This window comes from Gavia stellata, chromosome 2 (genome assembly GCF_030936135.1).
Source record: "Gavia stellata isolate bGavSte3 chromosome 2, bGavSte3.hap2, whole genome shotgun sequence".
NCBI classification, from domain to species: Eukaryota; Metazoa; Chordata; class Aves; order Gaviiformes; family Gaviidae; genus Gavia; species Gavia stellata.
In genome coordinates, this window is record NC_082595.1 from 24,929,529 (window position 1) to 24,956,445 (window position 26,917).

The following is a 26,917-nucleotide window of genomic DNA, read 5'->3' on the forward strand; positions in this document are numbered from 1 at the left end:
ATTGCTGAACGAGGGAAATGGCCAGTACTTTATCTCTACACTGACTCATGGATGGTGGCAAATGCTCTGTGGGGGTGGCTACAGCAATGGAAGCAGAGCAACTGGCAGCGCAGAGGTAAGCCCATTTGGGCTGCTGAATTATGGCAAGATATTGCTGCTCGGGTAGAGAACCTGGTTGTAAAAGTACGTCACATTGATGCTCACATACCCAAGAGTCGTGCCACTGAAGAACATCGAAACAATGAGCGGGTGGACCAAGCTGCTAGAATTGAAGTGGCTCAGGTGGATCTGGATTGGGAACATAAGGGTGAGCTATTTATAGCTCGATGGGCCCATGACACATCAGGACATTTAGGAAGGGATGCAACATACAAATGGGCTCGTGACCGAGGGGTGGACTTGACTATTGATGCCATTGCACAGGTTATCCATGAATGTGAAACATGTGCCATAATCAAACAAGCTAAGCGGCTCAAGCCCTTTTGGTATAGGGGAAGATGGCTGAAATATCAATATGGGGAAGCCTGGCAGGTTGATTATATCACACTACCACGAACCTGCCATGGGAAGCAGCATGTGCTTACAATGGTGGAAGCAACTACTGGATGGTTGGAAACATACCCCGTGACCCATGCCACTGCCCGGAACACTATCTTGGGCCTTGAAAAGCAAGTTTTATGGCAACACAGCACCCGTGAAAGAATTGAATCAGATAACGGGACTCATTTCCGAAACAATCTCATTAACACCTGGGCCAAGGAGCATGGCATTGACTGGGTGTATCACATCCCCTACCATGCACCAGCCTCTGGGAAAACTGAACGATACAACGCACTGTTAAAAACTACACTGAAAGCAATGAGTGCTGGGACATTCAAGTATTGGGATACACATTTAGCAGAAGCCACTTGGCTAGTTAACACCAGAGGCTCTGCCAGTCGACCTGGCCCTGCCCAGTCAAATCCCCTGTGCATTGTGGAAGGAGATAAGATCCCCATAGTACATATAAAGAACTTGCTGGGAAAAACAGTCTGGGTTATTCTTTCCTCAGGAAAAAGTAAACCTATTTGCGGGGTTGTTTTTGCTCAAGGACCTGGGTGCACTCGGTGGGTAATGCAGAAGGATGGGGGAGTCCAGTGCGTACCTCAAGGTGATTTAATTCTGGGTGAAACTAATCCATGATTTGAGTTACATGTTACAGGAATTACTATAGCAGGAACCACCTGAACCAATGGAGGACAAGCCTTACAAGCAGCAGTGTAAGTGCAGCAGTGACCTGACCTGAGCTGGCTGTGGGGCCAATAACTCCATGCAATACAACACCTCTTCTGTCCTGAGTGACCACCATAACAGATGGAGCCCAACGTCATGGACTAAATTAACTCAATGGACATTTTGTGGACATTTGTGGATATTTATGGACCCTTTACAGACATTTCACAGGGGTGATCCATAGACTAAAGGAATGATATCTGTGTACTATATCAAAGGATGGGAAGGGTGATGATAGGTAGAGAATGTATTGGATGGTGTGCTACCTGAGTATGACATAAATGATATGGAATAAGGGGTGGAGAATGTGCTGGTTTTGGCTGGGATAGAGTTAATTTTCTTCATAGTAGCTAGTATGGGGCTGTGTTTTGGATTTGTGCTGAAAACAGTGTTGATGACCCAGGGATGTTTGAGTTATTGCTGAGCAGTGCTTACACAGAGTCAAGGCCTTTTCTGCTCCTCACACCACCCCACCAGCGAGTAGGCTGGGGGTGCACAAGAAGTTGGGAGGGGACACAGCCGGGACAGCTGACCCAAACTGACCAAAGGGATATTCCATACCATATGATGTCATGCTCAGTATATAAACCAGGGGAAAAGCTGGCTGGGAGACCACTGCTTGGGCTGAGCATCGGTTGGAGGGTGGTGAGCAATTGTTTTCATTTGCATCACTTGCCTTTCTTGTTTGTTGTTGTTATTTTCCTTTTCATTACAGTTTTTATTATCATTACTATTTTATTTCATTTCACTTATTAAACTATTCTTATCTCAACCCACGAGCTTTCTCGCTTTTACTTTTCCTATTCTCTCCCCCAGCCCACCTGGGGGGAGTGAGTGAGCGGCTGTGTGGTGCTTAGTTGCCAGCTGGGACTAAACCACGACAACTGTAAAGCTGTAAAGAGTACTAATGAGAGTTATGGTATGATTGAAAATGAAATAACAGAAGCATCAATACTGCTTGTGATTTTCAGTCCAATTCTACAACACAGAAATTCAAGCACATTTGAATAAGTATCCACAGTGCTTGTGGTTCCCGTGATTCAAAGTTCTGTGGTTTCTTCATCTTCACCAGTACGTTTGGTGGAAAAATTAGATTGCCTAATAAAAATGGTAGATACAAGAAGCAATAACCTTTGTAAAATCCTCTTAATAACAGTAAGGCCCCCAATGTGGCACACCAAGCACATGTAAAATTATATGCATTAGTCTTTGGCCTCCTCAGACAGGTCCCAAGGAGGTCCCATCCTGATTGAAAACATGTGAGAAGCACTACAATAGACAAAAGAGAGGAAAAGGCTGGCTGCACAAAAATAGTTACAAAACAAAACCCAATCCCACACATACAGCTGTTATGAAATGAAGCCATCTGCTCAAATGACTCAGTGAAACCTTGCACCCTGCGGACATGAATAGAAGTTTGGCCATTGGCCTCAATGAGGTCAGACATTTAGTCCTATTCTTATAATCCTTGTCCATGCATCCTATTTCTAGTTTGGATCTGTATTTGATGCTCTCACTCCTGCACTCCCTTGTCTTTTCCAGCTAAAAGATACTTGTCAATATTCTCTGCCTCCCCCAGTAAAACACCCAAACCAAATCATGCCTCCCTGCTGTCCCACATTATTTCTACTCTCAGAGACTGCCAGAGATGGGAAGGCTGCCATCAACCTCCTGCCTCACCTCTCACATCAGCAAAACTGCAATGTGACTAAGGTAAGCCAGGCCCTGAAAGAGTTTGCAAAATCTGGCATCGCTGGCTGCTGTTTCTGGCAGTCTGTGCATGTGCCAGCATGAGGATATAGTTTGAAGGGTCTGTGGTCAAAAAAGTCATGTCACATTTGGTAGTAACGTGAAGTTTAAAGAACCCAGATAACAAACTGTATTTTCCTCCCAGCCGCTTCCTCTCACTTAGTTCAGCAGCCACAATTTCTGCTGTGTAGTTTCTAGCATACAAAAATGATGGTTAAAATGAGTTTATGTTCATACAGGTTTTGTAACACAGACGCAATAGAATTTTGGGTCATGGTTTTCATCCTAGATGTAACACTTTCAATGACAAGGTTTGCAAAATCATGAAAGCCCTTGACTCAGGGTGTGTTGTGAGCAGCATGAAACAATACCGTCTTCCTGACACTTAATTTCTTCGTAACTTGCATTTGCATTAGGAGTCATGCAATAATGGTGTTGGCCTGTCAGGCCAGGGTAATTTTCCATATTCTTCACAGGTATCTGATATTTCAGGCAATAATATCCATATGTCTACATTTGTGGTTAAGAATTGTGCTGTACTGCCACCTTCTGATACAAGATAATCAGCCATTTATAATCCCATTATTGTGATACAGCCCTGCAATATGAACCTAGGAATAATTAGACAATAAATTATTTTTCATTGTCAGTAAATGTACTATGATAAAAATATAATGTGAAATTGTGCATTTACTATGTTAAATAGATTTTTGAATGTTCCCTCTCACGTGTTATGACTTACTGTCTGAATCGACAAATTTTTAAAAAAGTGTATCTATCTGTCATTTCATTGTTGTAACATTTTATCAAGCTCTATATCCATTACATAATAGAGTGAGGAGTGTAGCAAATTTTACAGCTATTTACAGCTGCAGATGTAAATGACAAACAAATAAGCAACTAGTATGCCATGGTGCAGTGAGGGCTAGGGGCTCCCGAGGGCTGGGGGGTGGTAGTGGCAGGGGCTCCCCATGGCAGGTGGCAGGGCCCGTCCCACTGCCCATCCAGGTGCAGAGCAGCTGGGGGGGACTGGGGCAGCCCCAGCCCCGGGCATCAGGCACCTCCCTGGGGATGGGCCAAGAGATTTAAGTGAGCACTCTTCCCAAAGAGACCTATGGGCAAGGGAACAGCAATTGTACCGAGTGTGGAGAGGTACCCTGAAATTCTCCCTATCTAGTATAACTGAAAAATCATTTTACTTTCATGAAGTACCCATAATTTCTTAAATTTAGAGGCACTAGTAAGCATGCACTGCTAAAACCATCACATAAATATTTTGCACCTCTCCAGCCTCTGCTTTTTAATGTAGAAAAGATGTTTGGAACATTTAAAGATGTTTTCTAATTTGGCTTTGTGAGGAATGTCTAATGACAACAATTTCACCAGTTCTCACACTCCTTTATAGTGTTTACACTCAATAATTGATTTCTAATTAAAAGCTCTGGTGATATTCTTGTGAAAATAGTAATTTGAAATATGAAAAATTACTTCAGTAAACTTTAATGACAACAGCCTGTAGCAGCTTCAGAACCTGCTCAGTGAGACATAAACATGTTTTCTGCATAACAAAAGCCATATTGTTATATGTATGGTCGTTTATGTTAAAATGAAGTTAAAATAACACTGTCAAATAGTCAAAGTTAAAAAAATACCAGAATTAAAAAGCACCAGAATTAAGATTGAGAATTTTAAAATTTTACTTCCTTTAGCTCTGTATCTTCTAGCCAGTTATGCCCCGATCAGTCTAACAGTCCAGTTTTCTCTTTCACTGAACTTTTTCTTACTCCCTCAGACATACATTTTATTTCCACAACATTGCATGCTAAAGGTATAGAACATGCAGCTCTCCCTCCTGACTCCCATCTGTGCATCCCATTTGCCCAGTTCTGGCCATCCCATTTCAAAAAGGAGATAGCTGAACAAGAAGGAGCACAAAAAAGAATGGCCAGAGCTATGGAATGGCATCTCCTAAGGGATTAAACACATCCGGACTCTTCAGCCTTAAACTAGGAGGAGGGATGTGACAGACAGCTATGAAATCATTAATGGTGTCAAGAATATTAATAGAGAACAATTGCTCACTATTTATCATAAGACAAAAAAATCCCAGATGCCACTCTAATCATAATGTGGCAGATGTACAAAAACCAAGAAATACTGTGTATTTGCTCAATTCCTTATATTCCTCCCCCAAGAAACTACTAGTAGCTCAGATGAGAGTACTGGGCTAAATGGACTTTTGGTGCAATCGAGTATGATAATTTTTATGTTTATTATTACTATTGTTATGTTATATAAACAAATTATATGCAATTTTCTCCCAAGTCTCCTAAAAACACCTTGCTGTCAGAGCAACATCCATCTCCCACATTACCCCAGAGGAACAGAGATGTGCAGGATGCATTGCAGCTGGGGACACCTACTGAGAGCAGGTGACTGTAACACACATGGGCAGGGACAGTCCTTGATGTGCTGGGACTAACCTGAAAGCAAGGGGATCCGTACAGGATCCAGGACCTATAGTGCCGAATGAGCTATCAGAGCAGAGATTTGCTAGTACTAATTGTAGCCTTAGACTTCTTGTCTAGCTGCAGTTTCCTCTTGCCTCTTGACTCCACCAGTCCCAACATCCCTCTCTCAAGCCAGTCTCAGTCTTCAGCCACTGAACAATGCAAAACGTCTATTAAACAAGCAAAGACATATTTGTCCAATCAGGGCCAAAAGGACTGTTTCAATTACATTTTCTGATAAAGCAGATGCAGGTTTAGGGAGTTATTTATCTTTACACTAGATCCTGCAATATTTCTGTGTGAAGAGATTTACAAACCTGACATCCACAGTTTCATTGCATTCATGGTCAAACACCTCAAAAGCTTCTATAATCTTTTTCTCAATTTCAGCTACTGTGTGATCTGCAAAAAGAAACATAAGAAAATAAGAAAAAAGATTCACTGAGCTGTTGCAACTGATTTATTTCCAATTTGAGAATTGTGACAGCAGAAGTACCAAAACTGATAACGAGGCAGACAGGAAAGATACTTCGAAAAGGTAGAAGTTATTCTGAAAAACAAACCACTGTAAATGCAGGATCCATCATTTATATTAGTAATATGGCTTTTCTATGGCTCTGCAGCTGCATAAAGTCTGGTGGTAATGGTGTGTCTCAGCTGCACAATCACCCAGTTGTCCAGGCATGGACCCTGCCCAGAGTGTGCCACAGCTCCTTCTGGACCACGACCGTGGTGCCAGTGGTATGAGTAAGGTGGGCCCAAGCTTGCTCTGAGATGGGGCTGAGTCTCTTCACCCTGCATCCAAGGAAACATAAGTGCTCTCATGTCTGCTAAGTTAGGCATAACGTATGAAAAGCTGAAAACCAGGAATAAAGAAATGGCTAAGATATGTGCACAGTCAATATGTCTCACGGTAAATAATTTATTGTCACAATCTGGGAAGGAAGACGATCTCAGTGAAGGGGAAGGAGTAATTTGCTGCATTTCCTTTTTATACCTCAATCTCAAAGAATGGGGAAAGAAGAACCACAAGTTATCACAGTTATATCTCGTCTAAAGCCAGAAATTGCATTCTGGGGGTAAGGGAAGTACCAGGAAATAAATTCTGAAAAGAAAAATGTAGAGAGAGGAAGGGGTCCATCTCAAAAAAAAGCTCCCTGGCAAGGAAGCCAGGGTAAATAGAGAGTGAACTGGTTAGGCAATTTAATAATGTCGTAGTTCGACTCCAAAACACAGAATATAGGAAGCAAAGTGATATGGACTTGACCTTTTGGTTCCTGTGGCTAAATACAGCCCCAAACTCCAGCTGGCAAACCAACTCTCACAAGGCAGCATTTTGTGAGCTAGCCCCATAGCCTCCACAGAGATGTCACAGGGAAAATTTGAGTGACAGACAGAACATGAAATTGGTATCAAGTACACTTGTTTCCTCATTTGCACACTTCTCTTCTGTATTTTCAACATAATAATTAAAACATAGCTCTCTTTTAGAACTGATTTATTTTCTTCTTTAGGCTCATCTGGTGTTAAGTGTTGTTGAGCTGCTCTGACCAGCACTAAACCACTTGACCTTGTTTCCACAGGCATAACAATTTCATACCTGGTTTTCTACAACCCCAATAGTTTGGGAATCTCTGGGGCTGCAGACTACAACTATTTTCTTCATTTGCTTTTACCCCCATGACAGAAATGTCTGTTTTCTGGCAAAGGGTATCAGAACTGAACAAAGCTAAATGATACATTGGCTTTATGATCTCCCTGTCTTTATCTTGACCCATGAGGTTTTTCATCATATTTTCTCTGCCGCTGCTGTTGAGGGCAGAGAGTGACTGGGTGGGTGCCTGGCAGCTGGCCAAGGTCAACCCACCACAGGCTGCAGGCACTTCAATATAGTAGTGGATTGACCCAGGTACAAGGAAGCTCTTTTCATATAGAAGAGAGGTGCACCCCCTTATAAAGGTACAGGTGCCTGCTGCTTTCCATTTGTGTTTGGTACTGAACTCCCCCAGACAACACATGAAGAGAAGAGAGGTAGGAATATATTCTGTATTTCTCTCTCTGACTTTACTCCCCTGATGGAAGCATGGGCAGGTACATGTATGATGGATTGGAGGTTGGAGCCCTGTTCAGTCCCCAGATACACGACAAGCTGTATTCTTTTCATAGCTTGACAATAATGCCTACCTTTCATGTGCCTAAGGAGTAAAATCCACATTTAACTCCTTTCCAAAAAAACACAGTTAAATCTAAATGGACTTGCTTCCTCATAGAAGAGGCCCTAAAGACTCTCAAACTATTAAATTTGATGGGAGTTTTTACGGTGACTTCAAAAAGTCATGGATCCAGTCTCCAATGTAGATCGTTGAAGTTTAGTTCTTGAGATCAGGCACTTCAATTGTACACTATGTCTTGCAGTAGAGAAATGCTGAAGGAATATTTATAGCTGTATATTCTTGGCTTGATGAGTGAGCCTTCTGTAGAAATAAAAATTAACAAGGGGCAGGCAGGGAGAGATTTCCAGTACTGGAACTATGTAGCCATCCAGTCTTTTCAAGCTTTGCCTTCCGTGAAAACAGTATACATTAATCTTACCTGTTTCAAGTTTTGAAATGAAATGAACTTGATGATTTAAGCTAGGTACCAAATAATCTATATTTCTTCCAAAAACTGAGAGAAAGTTGTGAGTAAGAGCCATATCCATGGAAGAAAACATAATATACTGTAGTCCTCTCAAAGACTCTGTGAGATGAGGGAACACCTAATAAGCTATTGCCTAAATATCTTCTCCTCCCTCTAGGAATAAAAGACAAAAATGTTCAACATAGTTCAGGATGGCAAAGCTAGTTATCTGAAGACTTCTATGATGCACTCTAAACCTCTCTTCGGGAGGGAGAAACAGATGGATTCCAGCTCTAGGTTAAGTAATGGATAAAGGTTTAAAATTATACCTTCAAGAAGGGCATCAAAAGATCAGACATGCAGCTAACTCAGCAGATGTGATGCTCTAATGTACTGAAATCTTTCTGTACAAGGAGACTCTGCTCCATGAGTAGATCAATGAAAGTTCCGTGTTTCACTATGGAGCAATTTTTTAGCAGTTTTCAGGACAGATATACCTATGCTCTGATCACATAAAAGATTTCACTCACTTATTCTACTAACTAGAAAAACAACATAATATCAAAGCTAAAGTTATCTGATTACTTCTAATGGCTTAAATAAATAAATATTGAAGCATATCATGCCAAAAAAAGATTCCAATACCTACAACTACTTATTCCCACAAATGCATCCTGTATGGATGATACACTATTTCCATTTTTATGCTGCTAAAATGCTTCAGATACTTGTTTTTTTCTCATTTTCTCATTCTCTTTTATTTTCCTACCACATATGCAATAAGAAGACAAAATGTCTTAAAATCCATTCCTCAGATACGTTAACTGAAAAGTGTATTCACCATCAGTTTCCTTTTCTGTACTATCCTTTGCTATTATTTTCCTAGTTTGTTTAGCATGAGCTAGATAAAGCTCTAGACACTGTCAGTTAAGTAAGACTAGCAGGGAGCTGGGACTCCCAAATTAATTCTGCTGGTTCTTTCAGACTGAATTGTTCCTCTTCAGCTTGTCCAGACTGTTCCCCAGCACTCCGAGACCCATTTGAAGCCAGTCCTTAAGCAGCACACCTGCCTCAGTTGTGACATTTCTTCTTCAAAGACCACAGCTTCAGTCTTTGTAGGGAACAGAAGCAATTAAATAGATGTGGCTCTGCCAGACTCTTGAGTAATGAGCATTTTAAAAAGTTGATTTCTAGTTGATACAATTGATAGATTCTACCATTCATTTAACTGTATGAGCTTGCTTTCTTTTCTTCCTCGGGGCCAGTTGCTCTGATGGTTCAAAAAGCCAACCCTTCCTTTCACTGAAGAGAAACTGTGTGCAGAAAAAAGCAGTATCAAAAGAACAGGAAGGCCAACATTAAACAACCACCAAAAATGCTGGGGAGCAGCATCTGTCTGCTGCTCGCAGGAAAAGATTTAGTCCCAATGCAGCCTGATGAACCTACTTACACAATGCAATACTCTGAAACTTTTCGTGATACGTAAAAAGTAAAATTAAAGGCTGATTTGTAGAAGCACCAGTGGACTTGATTTTATTGCTTAGTGTTACTGCTCAACACACCTAAAACATTAATCTTTATAAACATTAATCTAGGTATATTTCAATAAAAATAGTCAATTTTATATTTAAACTTCTATATGCATGTGGACACCTCATTAATTACTCCATCCTCTCTTCATGGTACTATGTTATGGTCACAAGCAGGTGTGAGGAAACCCCTGAGGTCTCCACTGACAGGAACCCTTTCTCACATGGGGCTGCCTTGCTGAACTAGTCAGTCTGAAAAGAAAAGGGCCACAAGTGGGTAATCCCAACTCAGTGACAGACAGTTATAGAGTCGTTTACATGTTGTTGTTCTGGTTTTATTTAAAAGTGTTGTTATCAACAGCTCTTTTGCAGATCTCCCCATCCACTAACTGGGGGGCTTATCAGCAGGAAGTACAGAATTGTACCAGTGGCTACATTTCTTCCCTTTCCCACTAGCCATTATTTCAACCAAAAAAGTAGGCAGCAACCTTGGTCCTGTCGGTTGAAAAACTGGGAATGGGATGCAAAGACTGCAATGAAGGAAAAGGAACATTTTTAAGAAGGCAATGGACACGAGAGGGGACGTGACTGTGCAGGCAGCCACATGATAAGAAAATGTGAGTCTTAAAGCCCCCTGCAATCTCCACTCCACTTCAGTGAACCTTCTCTTTTTGCTCACAGATCCAAGCTACGGTCTTTAACAACCCTCCCCACATTGCTCCAACACTTCCATAAGACCCCTATGACCATCCTTTGCAAATCCTAGCTCTTCCTATCATCCCCAAAATGACAAGTAACACTCTCTGTCTTGCCATACAATGCCAATCAAAAAGGAGAGGTGAGAAGGCAGTTGAGCTAAGGGGAATATCCAAGCCAGATGGAGGTAGAAAAGGTACAAAAAGTGTGAAGTCCCTGCTTAAAAACTGAGCCCACTGCATGGTCAAAAAAAAGGTTTGGCCACCAAGCAGAAATAGCTAAACAGATCTTACTCCTTACAGCTTTAGTGTGGAATTAAAATCCTAGAAATGAGTCAAGATGCAAGAACCGTTCCCCAGTAAGAAGGGAGACTGGAGCTATTCCTGAAGAATACCATGTTCCCTTTAAGGGCAATTCCCAATTTATTATCTAGGTGTACAGGGCAAAAGGATGAAAGAGACGAACTAAAAAGCAAAAGAGATTTATCTTTGATGTTTGCAGGCACTGTTTCATCTGACCTCTTCCAAAATCCTTCACAAAACCACTAATGGAAATAGGGGCGTAAGAATTGGGGAAAAAAAAACAAAAAACCCAAACTGACTACAATGTATATTTGCTTAAATATGAAGCAAAAAAACAGTAAGAGACTTCACAACTGCAACTCTGAGGAGGTTATCAATTAGCTCTTATGAGATCTAATCAGGCTTTTAAGGAAGTGTTAACTGGACCATCACCTAGGTCAAGATATTAAAAAGCAGTCATTGTCCCACCCTAAAGAAGAAAACAGCATTTAACTAATTCTGTTTTAAGGAAATTACTGAGGAAAAGAAACACAGGGAGGAAACAATCTTGAGGCCATTTGAATCTGACTTATTGGCAAGAACTTTCTGCTCCGTAGAAGAAAAGGTATACATTAGATTTTTTTCTAGTGACATTCTTAATTCCAGAGGAAGCTTAATGTACAGTCAGCCTAATATGCTGAAACAGTAATTGTATGCCGTGCTCTAAAAATATTGAGGCAAGAGAAATATTTTCTTCTCTGCTCTGTACCTCCTATAGCATGTAAGATATTAATATATTAGATACCAGAAAAGAAAGCAACAGTATGATTAAGCTGCAAGCTTGCAGAATATGCAATGTTATTTCTTTGTGTCTTGTGACATATAATGAAATAATTTAGGATATGTGCTCATTGAAAAGTCTTCATTCTGGAAAGACAAATCAAGCAGATTTTGAAGAAAAACAAGTTTTATAAAGAAGCTTGATTCCTCCAAAGAAGAGATAAAGTCATTCCTGAACTGCAATCTGAAGAAAACAGGTTCACGCAAAGTATTGATGGCACCAATGGGAAATATGTCACCTGAGTTTAGCCATTCAGATTGAATGAAGGGATAAAAGATGCAGCTTCATTAAATTTGGTATACGCCGGTTCCCAAGAAATGACCAGGCTGAGGTCTTCACTGACAGGGGTACCTACTCCAATTTGGGGTTCCAAGCTATGGCCTGCAGACTCAGGAAAGGGATAATGCTTTCTCTCCTGGATGAGAAGCATCCCATGCTATCAATCACAGATGATACTTAGGCAATCTGAATTTTAGTCTATATTCTACAGAAGAATAAACAAGTTTAACTGATTTCTGCACAGGTCACTTTCAAGCATTCTCAAAGAAGCAAAAATGAAGTCTCAAGAGCAGTAAAAGCTTTTTCTTTCATGTTTTTCAGAACTGTTGAGAACTAGTCATATCATTGCTCCCTATTGTTTATGTTTGTCACAGTATACACCATGTGGTATCTAGATAAACAAGCAAGCCTCATCATCAATGTGAATCAACAAAACCAAAGCCCTACACTCATCATCATGTGTGCAAGCAACCTTGGGCTAAGAGCATGACCTCACCCTATTGTCATACCTCTTTTCCTAATGGTAGTACATGTGAGAGCTGAAAAATTACCTGGTTGTTTCCACCACAGTAACTACCTTACTAATAAGGAATAAAAATAAAGGGACTATATTTAAAAATAGATACACAGAATGAAGCTCTCAGAGTGGAGCAATCAGAACAATCTGCACAGCCCCATGGCACGTGGTGCGAATAACCATGAGAACAAAACCACCAGCAGCAAATAGGGTTTTAGAAAAATCAGGTAATTTATTTGATGTCTGATAATAAAATACAGGCTGTCAGTTCAAAGAAGGCTGTGGCAAAGTTAACTACAAAAGCTACTTCAAATTCTGACACAAAAATATTAAACACTGTTTTTCCTTTTTGTCTTCTTTACATAAGACAATTGTAACATGGGCAAAATATATAACAAAGTGATGTTAAAAATTAAGCACTATCTTGACTCCAGCTTTGGCTATGGAAATGAGATTATTGTATAGAATGATGCTAGTAATAAAAAAATAAAAATAGTTCAGATCAACCACAATGGAAATATTTTGGTTATTTCAGTTAGAAGTTGATAAATCCATCAAAGACTTTTTAAAAATTATATAACAACTGTGCATTTCAACCTCAAAGTTGAAAAATGCAACAATATACCAATATGCAAAATATATCCAGTTTGTGATAGTCAGTTGGTGGCAACTAATGGAGCTACAAGTTGCCAGTAACTTTACCTGATAAAACAAGATATCCTGAATATTATCCTAGGTTTTGATTGTTCAGTAGATGGTATTTTAAATGCCATGGCATTCTAAACTACCATAGATTCAGATGTTTTAATACATGTGGGAACCAAAACTAACAAAACTAATGGGGCAATTAACAAACTAATTCAACTGTTGAGAAACTAAGTATAGAAACTATTGCTGCCTTGATAAGCAGTCAAGCTTCCAGCTGCTCATAAAATTCTTAATCTAACTGACACTATAACGTAGAACAAAACAGGCCATGGAGGATGCCACGTCAAGTCAGAAAAGAAGCCATAAATAGTCAATGCCTTTCATCACCTAGTATATCCAAAAATGCTTAAATCGATAGTTCACACTGCCTCCAAAACACAGTTCATATTAAAATGTCATTGATTTGAAAGGGAATATCCACCATTCACAAAGTTCTTGTCCCAGTTATCTCTCCCCAGAGGTGTTGAAGTCATGGTCAATCTTGTCTACTGCCCTCCCTTCTGGATCAAATATGGTTTTTCACCAATGGAAAAAATATTTCTTTCCCTCGTGGTACACATCCCTGTAGGTCATCAAATCCATTTTAATGCTGTCACTTCTGGTTGCTCTTGCAAGATGTCATTATTTTGCCTGGTCTGTGCTGGGCAAACAGCCCCCACACCAGTCCACAGAGATCACTCTGTATCCTCAGTACTTGGTAACTCATACCTATCTGCCCTGATTCATAATATATAACACATGTCATATATAACAGCCTGAACAGCTGCTGTATTAAACCGGACTCCCACATCCTTACCAGGATCCTGTTTGCTCGCTCTGGCCAGAGTTTGCACTGTATTTCTTACAGCCAGGGGATGCAGACGGCAAAGTATGTCAGCATGAAGGCCCAGTGGAACTACAACCACTGTCTGGGCTTGCTGCAGATAATGCATTTGCCTATGGGAACGGAGAAGGGCAAATTACAAGGGATACCCTCGCTACCTCTGCAAATTACTTGACAGATGCTTGCTGTAACACAAAATTGTCCATGACCCTGACAACCTCCTGGTACCCAGGCTTCTGGAAAAGAGACATTAATTTCTCTGGTTCCACCCAATTCTTTCTGGAGATCCCCAGAAAGGAGGACTGCAATTTGTTTGTCAAAGAAATAAAAGGCATAAGGACTTCCTGCATATAAAATGCAAAGCAAACTTACTCTAAACTTACTGAAACTATTTATAATGAAGCAAAACTTGCAAGTGAAGGGAAGAAGGGCAGGGAATGTTGAATGTTAGGAGTGACTGAATTAGCAAGAATCCTGCTAATGTTGTACAGTGCTTCTTACAATCTGTAAAACTCCACTAAGTATTCTTCAGGGCTGGACACGTGGTGGATTTGCTGGTGGGAAGGCATATGGAAGACAGACTGCAAGTTTGGTGCCACTGGCAAAAAAGCAGCAGCACATGCTGAGGACATGGTAAGGAATATGAGTCTGCCTGGCTGAGCTCCTTACACAGAAATGCACACAGGCAGAGGTGGCTGACACCACTGGCTAACTCTGCTCGCTTTGCCCTGGAGCACTGTTCCCTCCGGGATAGCACCCCTCTGCTCTGATGAACCTCCTTTCCTAGCTTTGCGCTTTCATCATCATAATCTTTGCATATCTTCAGGTGCCAAATGTGTCTGTGTCCTTGGCAGTCTAGATCCAGCTCCAGGTAATAAGACTTACTTTTCAGGAAAAGGAAGGGGGCGATTAGTCTCTCCCCTGCCCCTACAGGCAAGAAAATCCTTCCTCCTTGCTGGTCAAAGAGTTCCTGAGCAGCCTGTTGGTGAGGGCAAGCTAAGTCTACACAATCCTGGGACACATGGGGGAATGATGCTACAATCGTATGGTTTGCTAGGGAAAACTCCATTCCCTTGCAGGCAGTTAGTCTGAGTGATGCAACACAGGTACATATCAATCCATGTCATGCATCTCAGGAAAGGCTCAACAAAATATGCCCTGATGTTTTTACTGTACACAATCTGTGCAGATACGCTATATCTACATATCTATCTACATATACTGAAGCACCAATCTTCATAAGCATCAGCAGAGAAGCCTACAAACCTGGGAAATGATCAAGGAATACTATCTAGCCATACTCCGCTAGAATTCCATTTTTTCAAACCTCTGCACTAGCTGAGATTTGATGAGTGATCAATTTTTCAATTTTTGTTGGTGGGATGGTATGGAAGGAGTCCTTCCCACTTTCACTGCACAAAATGGATTTGTGATTTGGTCTGCATCCGCCAAAGAGGAGAAATGGAGGTGCAGTGGCCAGCCGGTTGGTATGACCATGCATCTGGGATGTAGCATGCATCATGTTCCAGGTCAAAGCAATTAAGACAAGACAGACTCTGGCAGGGATTCCTGAGCCGTTGCAAGCCCAGGCAGTGGCCCATAGCAGCTCAGAACAAAACAGACATAGTTTTTTAGTTGCACAGGTTGCTGCTTCCCTGCATTCAGATATCATTGGAATAATTTTGCTAACCTCAAGCAGACCTTTTTCTACTTGGATGCATCCCAAAGCATTATGTATGTTTGGCCCTGTGTGCTTTTGTGGGCTACTCCAGCCCTTGGAAATGCAGGTGTGGAGGCTGGGGCCAGGACTTGGATACGGTACTACATTCTCCTGCTGATGAATTGTTCAGGACCTAGCAGCACGCCTAGAAAAAAAAAGTCAGAAAAGAAAACCCTAAGTTGGCCTAATTCAGGTTAAAATTGCAAGACATTCTGACATGTTCTGGTGATTAATTTGTAAACCATGCTACAGCATTCCTTTTACATCTTCAAGGAAAATGGTCCAGTGGAGGCGATCATCCCCTGCCTCGCTGGTAGTAGTAGGCAGAAGCCCTTCCATCAGGAAATGGCAATGCAAGTTGGATTCCCACATACACAGCATCACAGGCAGGTTTTCAGCTCTCTGTTTTGACCAGCCAGGATGATACTGTGCACGAGGATTACTACCTGTGAGTGGAAGGGAAGTGCACAAGCAAATACTTGGCACCCAGCCCTCCTCCAGCTCCAACTTACTGTTCTTCTCCTGCTGCTCTAAGGACTGTGTGCAGGTCCACCTAGCCACAGCCCTGAGCTCCTCCCGCCATCTCTCACTGTCCCCCTGGCTGGTGGGGATACTGCAGTTAGAGCCCAGTGACAAGCACCTTGCTGTGCGAGGTCACAGCTCTGTCTTGCACCTTTCCCTATAGCTACAGCTTACAGATTTTTATCACCTGAGTACAATGTCTCTCTGAGCTCTGAAACAGTCAATAGTGAGAGCTAACGCTCTGACCTGACCTTCTTAAGCGCCTTACTCCTTCTATCCTTACCCACTGTCACCCCAGTATTAAATAGTGCAGGGTCATGCTGTGAACACACAGCTTATTCCCTATATCCTCTGGAGATTACATAGTGCTGGGAACCAGAAGGAATGCATGCAGGGTATGCCCTGTGTATGCCCAAACTTCAGATAAAAAGTAGGGATAATGTCTCAGAGCTTGAAAGAATCTGTAGTCATCATTACTTACAGCAGGAATGCTTGGCAGTCCTCCTGAGCATCTTTCAAAATACAACAGCACCTACCCTGACCACAGCGGTTTCTCTCTTCCCAGCTTTCACACAGGTCTGTTTGCCCACACTTCATGCATTTGTTGTTGCAGAGTCCTTGCAGAAAAGCCAGGTTCTTTTTTTTTTTTTCTTTCCTAATATTTGGTCATGTGTTGAAACTTTTTTTTTTCCTCAGACCTGTTTTGCCTTTTTGCACTTCTTCGAGGGCAGGGTTGGATGAGATGGGCCTCAAGACTCCAGGATGGGACAGTTACAGTGACCTTATAGGACAGAAAAAGCTGTTGAGTCCTGGATCATAATGACACGCATTTTCATTTGATAAGCTGTCAAACATTTTATGTCAGGCGTAGCTGTAACATTTTTAGAGCAACAATTAGGACACAGCATGAAATGCTCAACTACAGCTCTCAGGATTTGGCCCTGACTGTCTTCCCAAGCAGCTGGCCATAGCCATGCTGCTTTAGTTCCACAGGCCTCACAACTGTTGCAGATTATTACTTTGGAAGCAGCATGTAATAAGGACTCTCAGGAAGAAACATGTATCCAAATTGGACCTAACAGGTCTCAATTATGACCTAGACTTCAGTCAGACAAGCACATCATCATTTTGCAGCAACTCAAGTGGTGGCTGAGTCTGACTTCACGAAGCCTGGAGTTTCAGGAGCCAAAGCAGCAAGCTCTGAGTAATATCACTCACCCTAATCATTTCCACAGGTCCAGCTCTGACAGCAAAGCTCTCCTTCTGCTAGCTGGTGTACACGGATTGCCATTGCATGCAACCGACACTGAGGGCAGTGAAACAACATGCTTTGTCACACTAACTTGCAGTACTATGGGGGGAAATCCTTTCCTTTTGATATAAAGATTTTCTCTTCTGAGCAGAGGATGTGGAGATATGCCTCCAGTCATCCAAAGATGGCAAGGAATTCCCATCTATGCATAGATCTGGATTGCCTCCTGTATGCCTGTGATGCACAGGTAATATACAATTACTATCTTATACTTCTCTTGAGGAAAGTCATGATGTTATCCTTCCTACCATGAAGTGAAAGAAATGCCAGCACTTGACATTTGTTAGCCTGCAAAAAATAATTGTGAAACTTTTTTTAAAGTCAATACCGGCTGCATGCAGTCTCCCTTTTCATAAGGCAGAGATAAGCTCAGCATAAATCTCCATTAGGGATGTCTTGCACATCCCTGAAATCCCAACTCTGGCAGTTGTATCAGTCAGCACTCCTATTGCATCTCGGAGCTGGCAAAAACAGTAATCTCCACTGTTGCACTTTGTTCCATATCTTTAATCTCAGCCACAGCTGGGATATAATGAAAGAGTTATGTCTAGCCCATACTTACATTCTGTTTCATCATCACCAGCAAACTGCCCTGCGAGGATGTATAGCTCTCCTGGTGATGCTGAGAGTCTTGCTATACCTCCAGCTGCTGCTGAAAAGGAAGAGCTTACACAGGCTGCGACACTGGCAGAACACAACCCATGCTGCTATTCTGTGTGGTCACAGAAGGCATTTGTCTCCGTTTTTCCTGGACTCTCCACAGTGCTGGCCCCAGAAACAGATGGCAGAGCCACAAAGGACATCTCTGACACCCACAGCCTAAAACACCTATGCACCACACCAAGCTCCACCAAAATGCAGTAATGCACATGCTGCTGTCTGCCCCACAACAGCAGCTCACTCTGCCAATGGCTGGGATGGCCCCAACAGGGCACTCTGCAACTTCTCACCAACAGCGTGCATCTACATCTGGTTGCATGCGTGACAGCACCAAACATCTCATAAATTGAACATGCCTACTAAACTGCCTCTGCACACTGATTGTTCAAGTGGTCAGGAAGCAGGGACCAGAATTAAGTGGATTATTAGTGCTCTGAGAATGAATTTATTTTAAACATAAGCCATTATAAAGTTTAACTACAGCGCCACAGCAGCACTGCTAGAATACAGCCGTTTGTAAACTTTCTTCTTTTGAAAGAACTGTAATTGTTTACAATATAATGGGAGAATGAAGGTTTTTAAGTATGTTTTTTTAATACATGCTGTTGTTATAGAATCATAGAATCATAGAATCATTTAGGTTGGATAAGACCTTCAAGATCATCAAGTCCAACCGTAAACCTAACATTGTCAAGTCCACCACTAAACCATGGCCCTAAGTGCCTCATTCACAAGTCTTTTAAATACCTCCAGGGATGATGACTCAACCACCTCCCTGGGCAGCCTCTTCCAGTGTCTGACAACCCTTCCAGTGAAGAAATTTTTCTTAATATCCAGTGTAAACCTCCCCTGGCGCAACTTGAGGCCATTTCCTCTTGTCCTGTCACTCATCACTTGGGAGAAGAGACCAACACCCACCTCTCTGCAACCCCCTTTCAGGTAGTTGTAGAGAGCGATAAGGTCTCTCCTCAGCCTCCTCTTCTCCAGACTGAACAACCCCAGTTCCCTCAGCCGCTCCTCATAAGACTTGTGTTCCAGACCCCTCACCAGCTTTGTTGCCCTTCTCTGGACACGCTCCAGCACCTCAATGTCCTTCTTGTAGTGAGGGGCCACCAACTGGACTTAATTCCATTCACCACAACCCTTTGGGCCCAGCCATCCAGCCAGTTTTTTACCCAGCGAAGAATGCACCCATCCAAGCCATGAACAGTCAGTTTTATGTAACATATCACAAGCTCTTCAATTTGCCTGACAGGGTCTCAAAGGGGTTGAAAAAAATACAGTTTCTAGACTGGCTGCAATTCTATCATCTGCACTACTCTGGAGTGAGGGTTTTGACCAAGAAAAGGAAGACACTTGCAGTGAAACAAAATGCCAAGGGATTACAGGGGTTTGCTGCAGCTGCTTGTTTTTTAAGGAGCTGTCTTGAAAGTATCACTTACAGTGCTAAACCACTTTCTTTTCATATTGTGAATGAATACGAACCTCCAATTTTCTTTTTGTTTGCCTAAGAGTAATATTCTGAATTTGAACAGCATTTCAGCTGACAAATTTAAGACATTTACGTTTATCATCAATGGGGAATAAGACTTATTTCTGTTACCATCTGAGGCAGGCTAAGCTAAAGGAGAAAGTTGGCAAACAGGGAAAAAAAGGATACAAGCTGTTCACGGATAAATTTCAGAATTCATGTCTAATTTTCAACCTGACCAGCAGCAGTAATGGTCCAGAACCTCCTGTGACCTTACACCAGCGACACAATAATCCTTACCATTTTTAAGATGGAGCTTGGTAAGCTTTTGAAAGTTATGGTTGTATACAGCCCCAGGCTGGACTCAAGGAAATCCCTTCCAATCTTACGTTCATGGGGCTTTCACATACTACCCGCACCTGTGTAACATTGAACAGTAAGGATGTAACATTTCCAAAAAGCTGGGAGTCTATATTTTCTTAAAGATGGACATTTACAGGTAAAGACCATTTATAAAAATATCTCCTAAGATCTGTCAGGTAGCACATAATCCAACCTCAAAAGCCATTTGGACCAGAGAAAGGTTTTGGGACCTCCTGCCCCTTACCATGCCAATAGCTTTTAGCCCCGCACTGGGTACCTGCAAGCTCCGTGGAGGGAGCTCCCGGCTTCTCTGGCCACCTTCTGCAGCATCCCCAGCCCCATCTCTGACTGTCCTATGCCCTTCCCAATGTTGCTACTGCGCCAGGTATGAGGCACACCACTGGACAGGCTGGACTGGGACATCGCTGCTGCAGCCACTTCTTCCCTCAGGATACCTTGCAGGATGTGTAGAAGCTATTTTCAGCTTCTGCCCTCTAGCCCAACCAGACCCCCATGGCAGCAACAGCAGCAACAGCAGCCAAATCCCATGGCAGGATTTGGCCAGGGCTGAGCAGTGGTGTGACCAGCACCCCTGTCTGCACAGCCACCTCCCACCTGGGGGCTAAACGTTGAGCACATTTGACAACAGGTTCATGTCAGACCTCTGTTACCCGAAAGACCATTTCCCCTCCACAACCTTTAGCCCGCCACATTTTATTGCCAATAGCCATAAAGCGGTATCTGTTCGCACAAAATAAAGGTACTCCTAAATTGCAAAAAAAACCCCAACCCCTCAGATCTCAGAATAATTAGTATGTAGACATGGAAATTCTTAATAACATGTTAACTATTGTTGGAAAGATAATTTGTGGGAGTTCTCGAGCTCCCTGTCAGTGCTGAATATCTGCTGGTTGGCATTGTCTAAAAGACAAAAAAGTTTAAAGCCTTTCTACACACCAGCCAATTTTTTATTCAATAAGTCAGCTAGAAGTAGAGCCAAACTGAAAAACTTCTGCCATTTTATGCACCATGGAAACAAGAAACCTGTCAATCTGCAATTACCTATTCTACATCCATTTGAGATCCACTTTTACTGCAGGAGTATAGCCAAGAGGATCGGATCTACAGCCTGTGTTTGTCCATGGGAGATGGACATAATTTATTTTTTGTTTCACTCTCAAATAAGTACAAATATTAAAACATAACTCAGATTGATGTCAAGGTGCATGTTAAACTGCATTACAGTCTAATAAAAGCTATAAACTTTTCTCTTCATGTCATTTCTCACAGCACTGTCAACAAGAGAATATAAAAATATTCATAGTGTTCATCTGTAAATTCCACTGTGATAAAACTGCACACTGATTTCCTAAGTGATCTCATATATTCAGATTTTCTTCTAGAGCTGAAATATTGCTTGCTTGAGCCCTGTGAAAGCTACTTATTTTTAACAACTCATACTAATTTTGTATTTTTTTCCATAAATGAAACACTGACACTTTTTAAATTAAGAGATAATTTGTTTGATGGACTACTTAGCCTGCAGGTTTATTGTGAGTGTTTAATCCATAGATTTTGTACTTTTCAAATGCTGGCGCTTATTTGTGAAACCCTCAAAAATACATTTTAAAATCCTCAATATAGCAAGATCTTTAAGTGTGCTCATATGCTTAAGTGTCGCATGCATCATATTATTCCATTCAGCAGGATTCCCTAAAGCCGTACACAGCTTAAGCGCTTTTCTGTGTCAGGTTTGAAACTCTCATGTTAAGTAAGTGTGCTCCGAGCAGAATTAATGGTTACAACTGCCTACAAGTGCTTGTGGCAGCTACTAGTCTCTCTAAGCTTGGACTTGGAACTTTATTAAAACAGAATGAACAGTGGTAGCACATTTTCAATATCCATATATTCAATTAGATCCCACCTCCAGACATGAGAGGATTCGGCAGGGCAGGTGAAGCAGGGGCAACTCTGCTTCTTTGCAAGAAGGTAGTAGTTGCATGGGGTATGTAGCTAGTTCTTACCAAATGTAAACTCCAGTAAATCTCTGATTTCACCAGCATGCCAGACAGCACACCAGGGCAGTTAAAGAGAAGATATATATGTATGATTGAACACACTGTTACTGTATTTACATAAGGCACTAAAATTGGGGTGAAAACTCTTCCCCATCTCTACTAACAACCTCCACATGACTGTTTCATAAGTGAGGAAGAGGATCTGTGAGGCCTGATTACATATTGCAGCTGTAACTCAAACTACCCAGAACAACTACTAATTATTTATCAGAGAAAACCATCATCGCAGAATAGTTATTCCCCATCTCTGTAGGTCTTCACATCAGAATCAGGTATCTTTCTGGAAGACATCTGTTATCCAGAACTAGTTATTCGGCTTCATATGGGCATAAGTGGGTGAAACCTGAGCTCAGACTATTTAATATACTTCCTTTTGGATTAAAATTCATGACTTATTAATTGCATTTTAAATACGCTTTAACTGGCACAAAGAATACAGTCTTAGAAAAACTCTAATACTGATCAATTACATAACATTACCATAATGATATAGGAACACTAAGCGTTCTCTCCGTTATGTACTTTCATGTGATTTTTTAAATCCCAGCTGGAGAAAAATATGTCTTGTCTTCTGTCTAGTTCTACTTCAGGCACTACCGGTCTGACATTTTGCTTTCAGTTTCTAGTAACATCAGTATTGAGATCAGAGATATCAAAACTTAGAAAATCTGACATGTTATGTCAAATTACAAAGAAAGTACCTGAGAGCAAATGGAAGAACAGACAGACTGAATTAAGTAGCAGAAAAAGGGAAAGAAACAGAATGATAGGAGGGAAGATACAGACAAATATACAGAAGAGAAGATGAAGCAAACAGTCTAGCATAATCAGATGGGTATGAAGAAAAAACATTAAACAATGTTGAAAGCACAAATGTAAGGATATAAATTCATACATAAAACATGCAGCTACAGATAATATGGGCATGATCCTATTAACACGTATGCACATACACAATTTTATTCACAAGAATTGCATAAGTTAGAGGGTAATACTCATGTGAGTAACATGATATACAAGAGGTTGCAGGATTTGGCCTTTCACCATTTTTCCTTGTGTACATCATCTACATCTGTAAAACATTTAAGCAGGCATTTTAACTTTGAAGAAGACAAAACCTGAAAATAATAGGACCTAAGGGAAACCTTTACCATGAAAGCTGGTGGAACTGCAGTTCTGCAAAGAACCGAGAGGAATACCCTAAGGACTAATTATTTGACAATACAACTAATGTTATTGTTCTGTTTGAAGCATAATAAAGTAAAAGTTGTAGTTTGCATAGATGTGGGATGCTTGTCAGAAGAAAGCATGATCAATGCATGAGTCTGGAATCAGGGAATCCTAATTAACCCTCTAACTGCTATCTGCAAGGAGTCTAAGAGCAATTCTGAAATGGGTGTAAGTGACTTATTCTTATGGGATTGCTTCTGCAGTTTAATTAGACACTGACTGTTAGCTTACCTCAACCACGTTTATAATAATGAGAGACATTTATAAGGCAATAAGCAACTGGTCTGCTTAACAACAGATTATGATTCTCATGAATGATGGAAGGTAAGTCAGATGCCTTGTCTGTGTGATACAGGTTATTTTCCTCATTCTACAAATAGGAAACCAAAGCCCAGTATGTCACTTTCCATGATCCATCCAGAAGTCTGGTAGGGTCAGGTTTGGAGTTTATGGGTCAAGGTCATTTAGGACGACAGCACAATTTTCCTCTAGAAGATGACATCTGCTACTCTATTGGGAATAGTGTTTTACAGGATGAAAAAAAACACTAAGTGTTAAAAAAAAACCCACAACAAGAGAGTCTGTCTTCAGTAACACAGTAATTAAACTTGCAAAGTATTCTCACTTTTTAAACTACAAAACCAGCATTAAAAGCCATTAATCAAGCAATCAAAAACCCATGACCTTCCTTCTCCAAGAGGTTCTGCCTGTGGATTGACAAAATGGTGCAAAATCTCAGTATCATACATATGGGTGCCCAAAATATATGGAGCCAGTACTTCCCAGTATTACTGTTATCCTGCCAGAACACCAGATTCTCTCTTCTCAGATGGTTCGGCAGCCTTCTAGGCTGTTATCCTATCATCTCTATCCACCTCTGCCAGCACTGTGCCTCAGCTTTATTTGCAACACTGGAAAGATGCAAAAAATATGCTTTCACAAGACTAAAAAAAAAATTAAAAACAATACAAAAGAAATACTACTTTTAGAACAGTCCTCACTGAAGCTACAACAGTCTTATTTCTTAATTTCTGCAAGATATCTATGCTGCAAAGTGCATGCTAGAAATACTTCTACCAAAATCAAATTACTCATTCAGCACCATCCACGGCAACTATTTATACAGGACTTTCCTATGCAATATACTGGTTTTTTTCCTAAATAATACAAAATAATCCATTATTTAGATTATTTCAAATACAGTGTTCAGAATTTGCAAACTGTTACAACACACACAAGTTTCCTTATGAAAAGGATGGATTTTAGAAGTCACAATATGATGAGTTTTACAGAAAGCACGTTTTCCTTGAAACGATACTTGAATATCCTTGCAGGAAGAATTACCTTTAGCCTGTAAAATGTAATTTCTGGCAACGCTCCCTAAAGTAGAACACGCTTGCCTCTAAAAATAAGCCATGGTGCTATCAGCAGCACAGATTACTTTTTCCTGGCAGAGCGAGCCCGATGCACGCAGAAATGACTGCAAGGGGCGATGACCCACCGGCTCCCTCAGCTGCCTCAGCTGTCCCGGCTGCCCGGGAAGCCGCCCCCCGCCGAGGTGAGGCGGTCGGCCTCGCTGCCATCCACTCCGGTGCACCTTGCGCGGCAGTAACGCAACCGTAAGGCTGCCGGCGCCCGTGGCCATCGCCCGCGGGTGGCATTGACGGCGGGCGGCACCGCAGCGGGCGGCTGGTGGCATCCCCCGTGACAGGGAGTGCTGGGGAAAAGCCCTTCGCCCTGAGGTGGAGGCAGCGGTGTGGCCACCTGGAATGGGAAGCGGGGGCAGGGAGTGTGTTTATCTGTGTGTGTAAGCATGTAAGTGTGCATGCATTCATACATATACACGTATATGCATACATGCGCACGCACACACGCACAAACATGAATGTATGTCCGCGTCTCCCAGTGCGTGCCCGTGTGCCATCCTGGCACCAGCCCCGGGAAGGACTGACCCCGGAAGCCGCGGCGGGGCGGGCCCCGCTCGGCCGGCGCCCGGCAGCGGCCCGTCCACCCCGCCACACCTCCCATACACGCCGTGGGGCTGTAGACCCCGGCCCCGGCCCGGCCTTACCCTCGCCGCGCCCCTCCTTGTCCGCCATGACAGCAGCCCCCCGCCGTCGCCATGGCGACGCGGGCCCGGCCGGCCCTCTCCTTCAGCCGCCGCCGCTCCTCGCAGCCGCCGCCGCTCCCCGCGACCGGGCGCGGCGAGGCCGGCTGCCAGCGGTCTGCCCGGCGGGCCGAGCCGGGCTGACAGACGCAGCCTCCTTCCCTCCGTCCTGGAAAGCAATTCACTTGCGGCCTTCGCGGCCTGCTAACGTACAAAGCAAGTGAACGACGGTGGAAGTCGTCTGGTGGAGGCTCTGCGTGTCGGCCTCGAGTACTGCACCGGGCGGGCAGCCACGGCCACAGTCGCCCCTAAACGTCGATGAAGCCCAAAATTTGGATCTCAGTGCAGAGGCCCAGCCCCGGCCTGGTCCCCAGGTCCCGGGGCCCAGCGCCACGCCACACAGGGGTTTAGGATGTTTTTCCCACTTGTGCTAAAGAGAGGAAAAACATGACTGAAACCCACATGGAGCCTGTGAGGTGGGGCCGGTGCTGCACGGCCTGTGCACCGCTGTCTTTGCAGCCAGGCTCCGAGTGGGCCCCTTAAACCTGCCACTTCACACTACTCCATTTCTCTTAAAAATAGAGTCTTCCCAGCAATTGCAGAGAATTCCGTGTATCTGAGCTTTAGAAAGTGAAAGAACATTTTATTCTAAATACCATCGCTCCGAAACAGCTAAAATATTCTGTCTTAGCGATATTAAATAAAACTGTGCAGTTTAAATTTAGCTGTGTGTTTTAGCAGACACACTTGCGATGCCTGGTTCTTCTGACTCTAAAACAACTGTGAAAGTAGAGAAAATATAAATATTAATACTTCAGCAAGATGCAACCCTATATTCATAGAAAATAAATATTTATGAAATTCCTAGAACTAAAATCTTGTCCTCGACACAGCAGGTGCTTGTTTGTCAGATGTTAAATTTTTGCAAAGCCTCTGTGGATGACTCCTCCTCACACACTCATCTACACCTCTCAAACAAACAGTTATGATGTGCTCAGTATTCATGGAAGCCTGAAATTTCAAAAAACACATTGAAGGTAAATGGGGCTTCTTTGCTTTAAAAAAAAATTGCTTACTTTTTTTATAACTTTTATAACATTTACTATTTGTCTTTCAGCCACTTATTTCTGCATTTTTATTGAACGTGACTCAGAGTAAAGAGGGTATAATAGAAGCCCAAGAGAACACACCATTACTCTGTTGGGAAAACAGCTGATTATGCTCGCTAACAAAGCTGATCCCTCTGAAAGATTATCTACAGACCTGAACAGTTTATTACAGTAACTAAATATTTCAAATTATGTGTTTGACTACAAGAGCAGCCCAGATTTGTCTCCTCTCAAATTGAAAACAGAAGTTTTGGTGAGAACAGCATGGCAGCCAAAGTTAGAGGATGCAGCAGCAGCAGAAGGAAAGGCCCTTATCTTTCAGTCTTACAGGGGGACCCATTTCTTATTCCCTCAACCCCTCCACACAAAAAACCTTTGTCTTTCCTGGTGGTAGATCTGTAGTGGTGAATCAGTCACATGTTTGAAACTGAAGAAAAGTACGAAATACGTTGTTTTGGCAAGGACAGAGCTTTCTTATCTCTTCCCTCCCCTACCCCAAATGTGGAATTTCATGTTCTTGA

At 42.2% G+C, this 26,917-nt stretch overlaps 1 protein-coding gene across 1 annotated transcript in view; it reads right to left on the bottom strand.

Annotated features, from left to right (window-relative positions):
- Positions 1-25,309, bottom strand: part of EFCAB2 (EF-hand calcium binding domain 2) — a 38,096-nt gene extending 12,787 nt beyond the window's left edge. The window contains exon 1 of the mRNA XM_059835635.1: positions 25,252-25,309. Coding sequence (XP_059691618.1) covers positions 25,252-25,304 — 53 coding nt within the window. The 5' untranslated portion in view covers positions 25,305-25,309. The remainder of the gene's footprint in view (positions 1-25,251) is intronic.
- Positions 25,310-26,917: the final 1,608 nt, after the last annotated feature.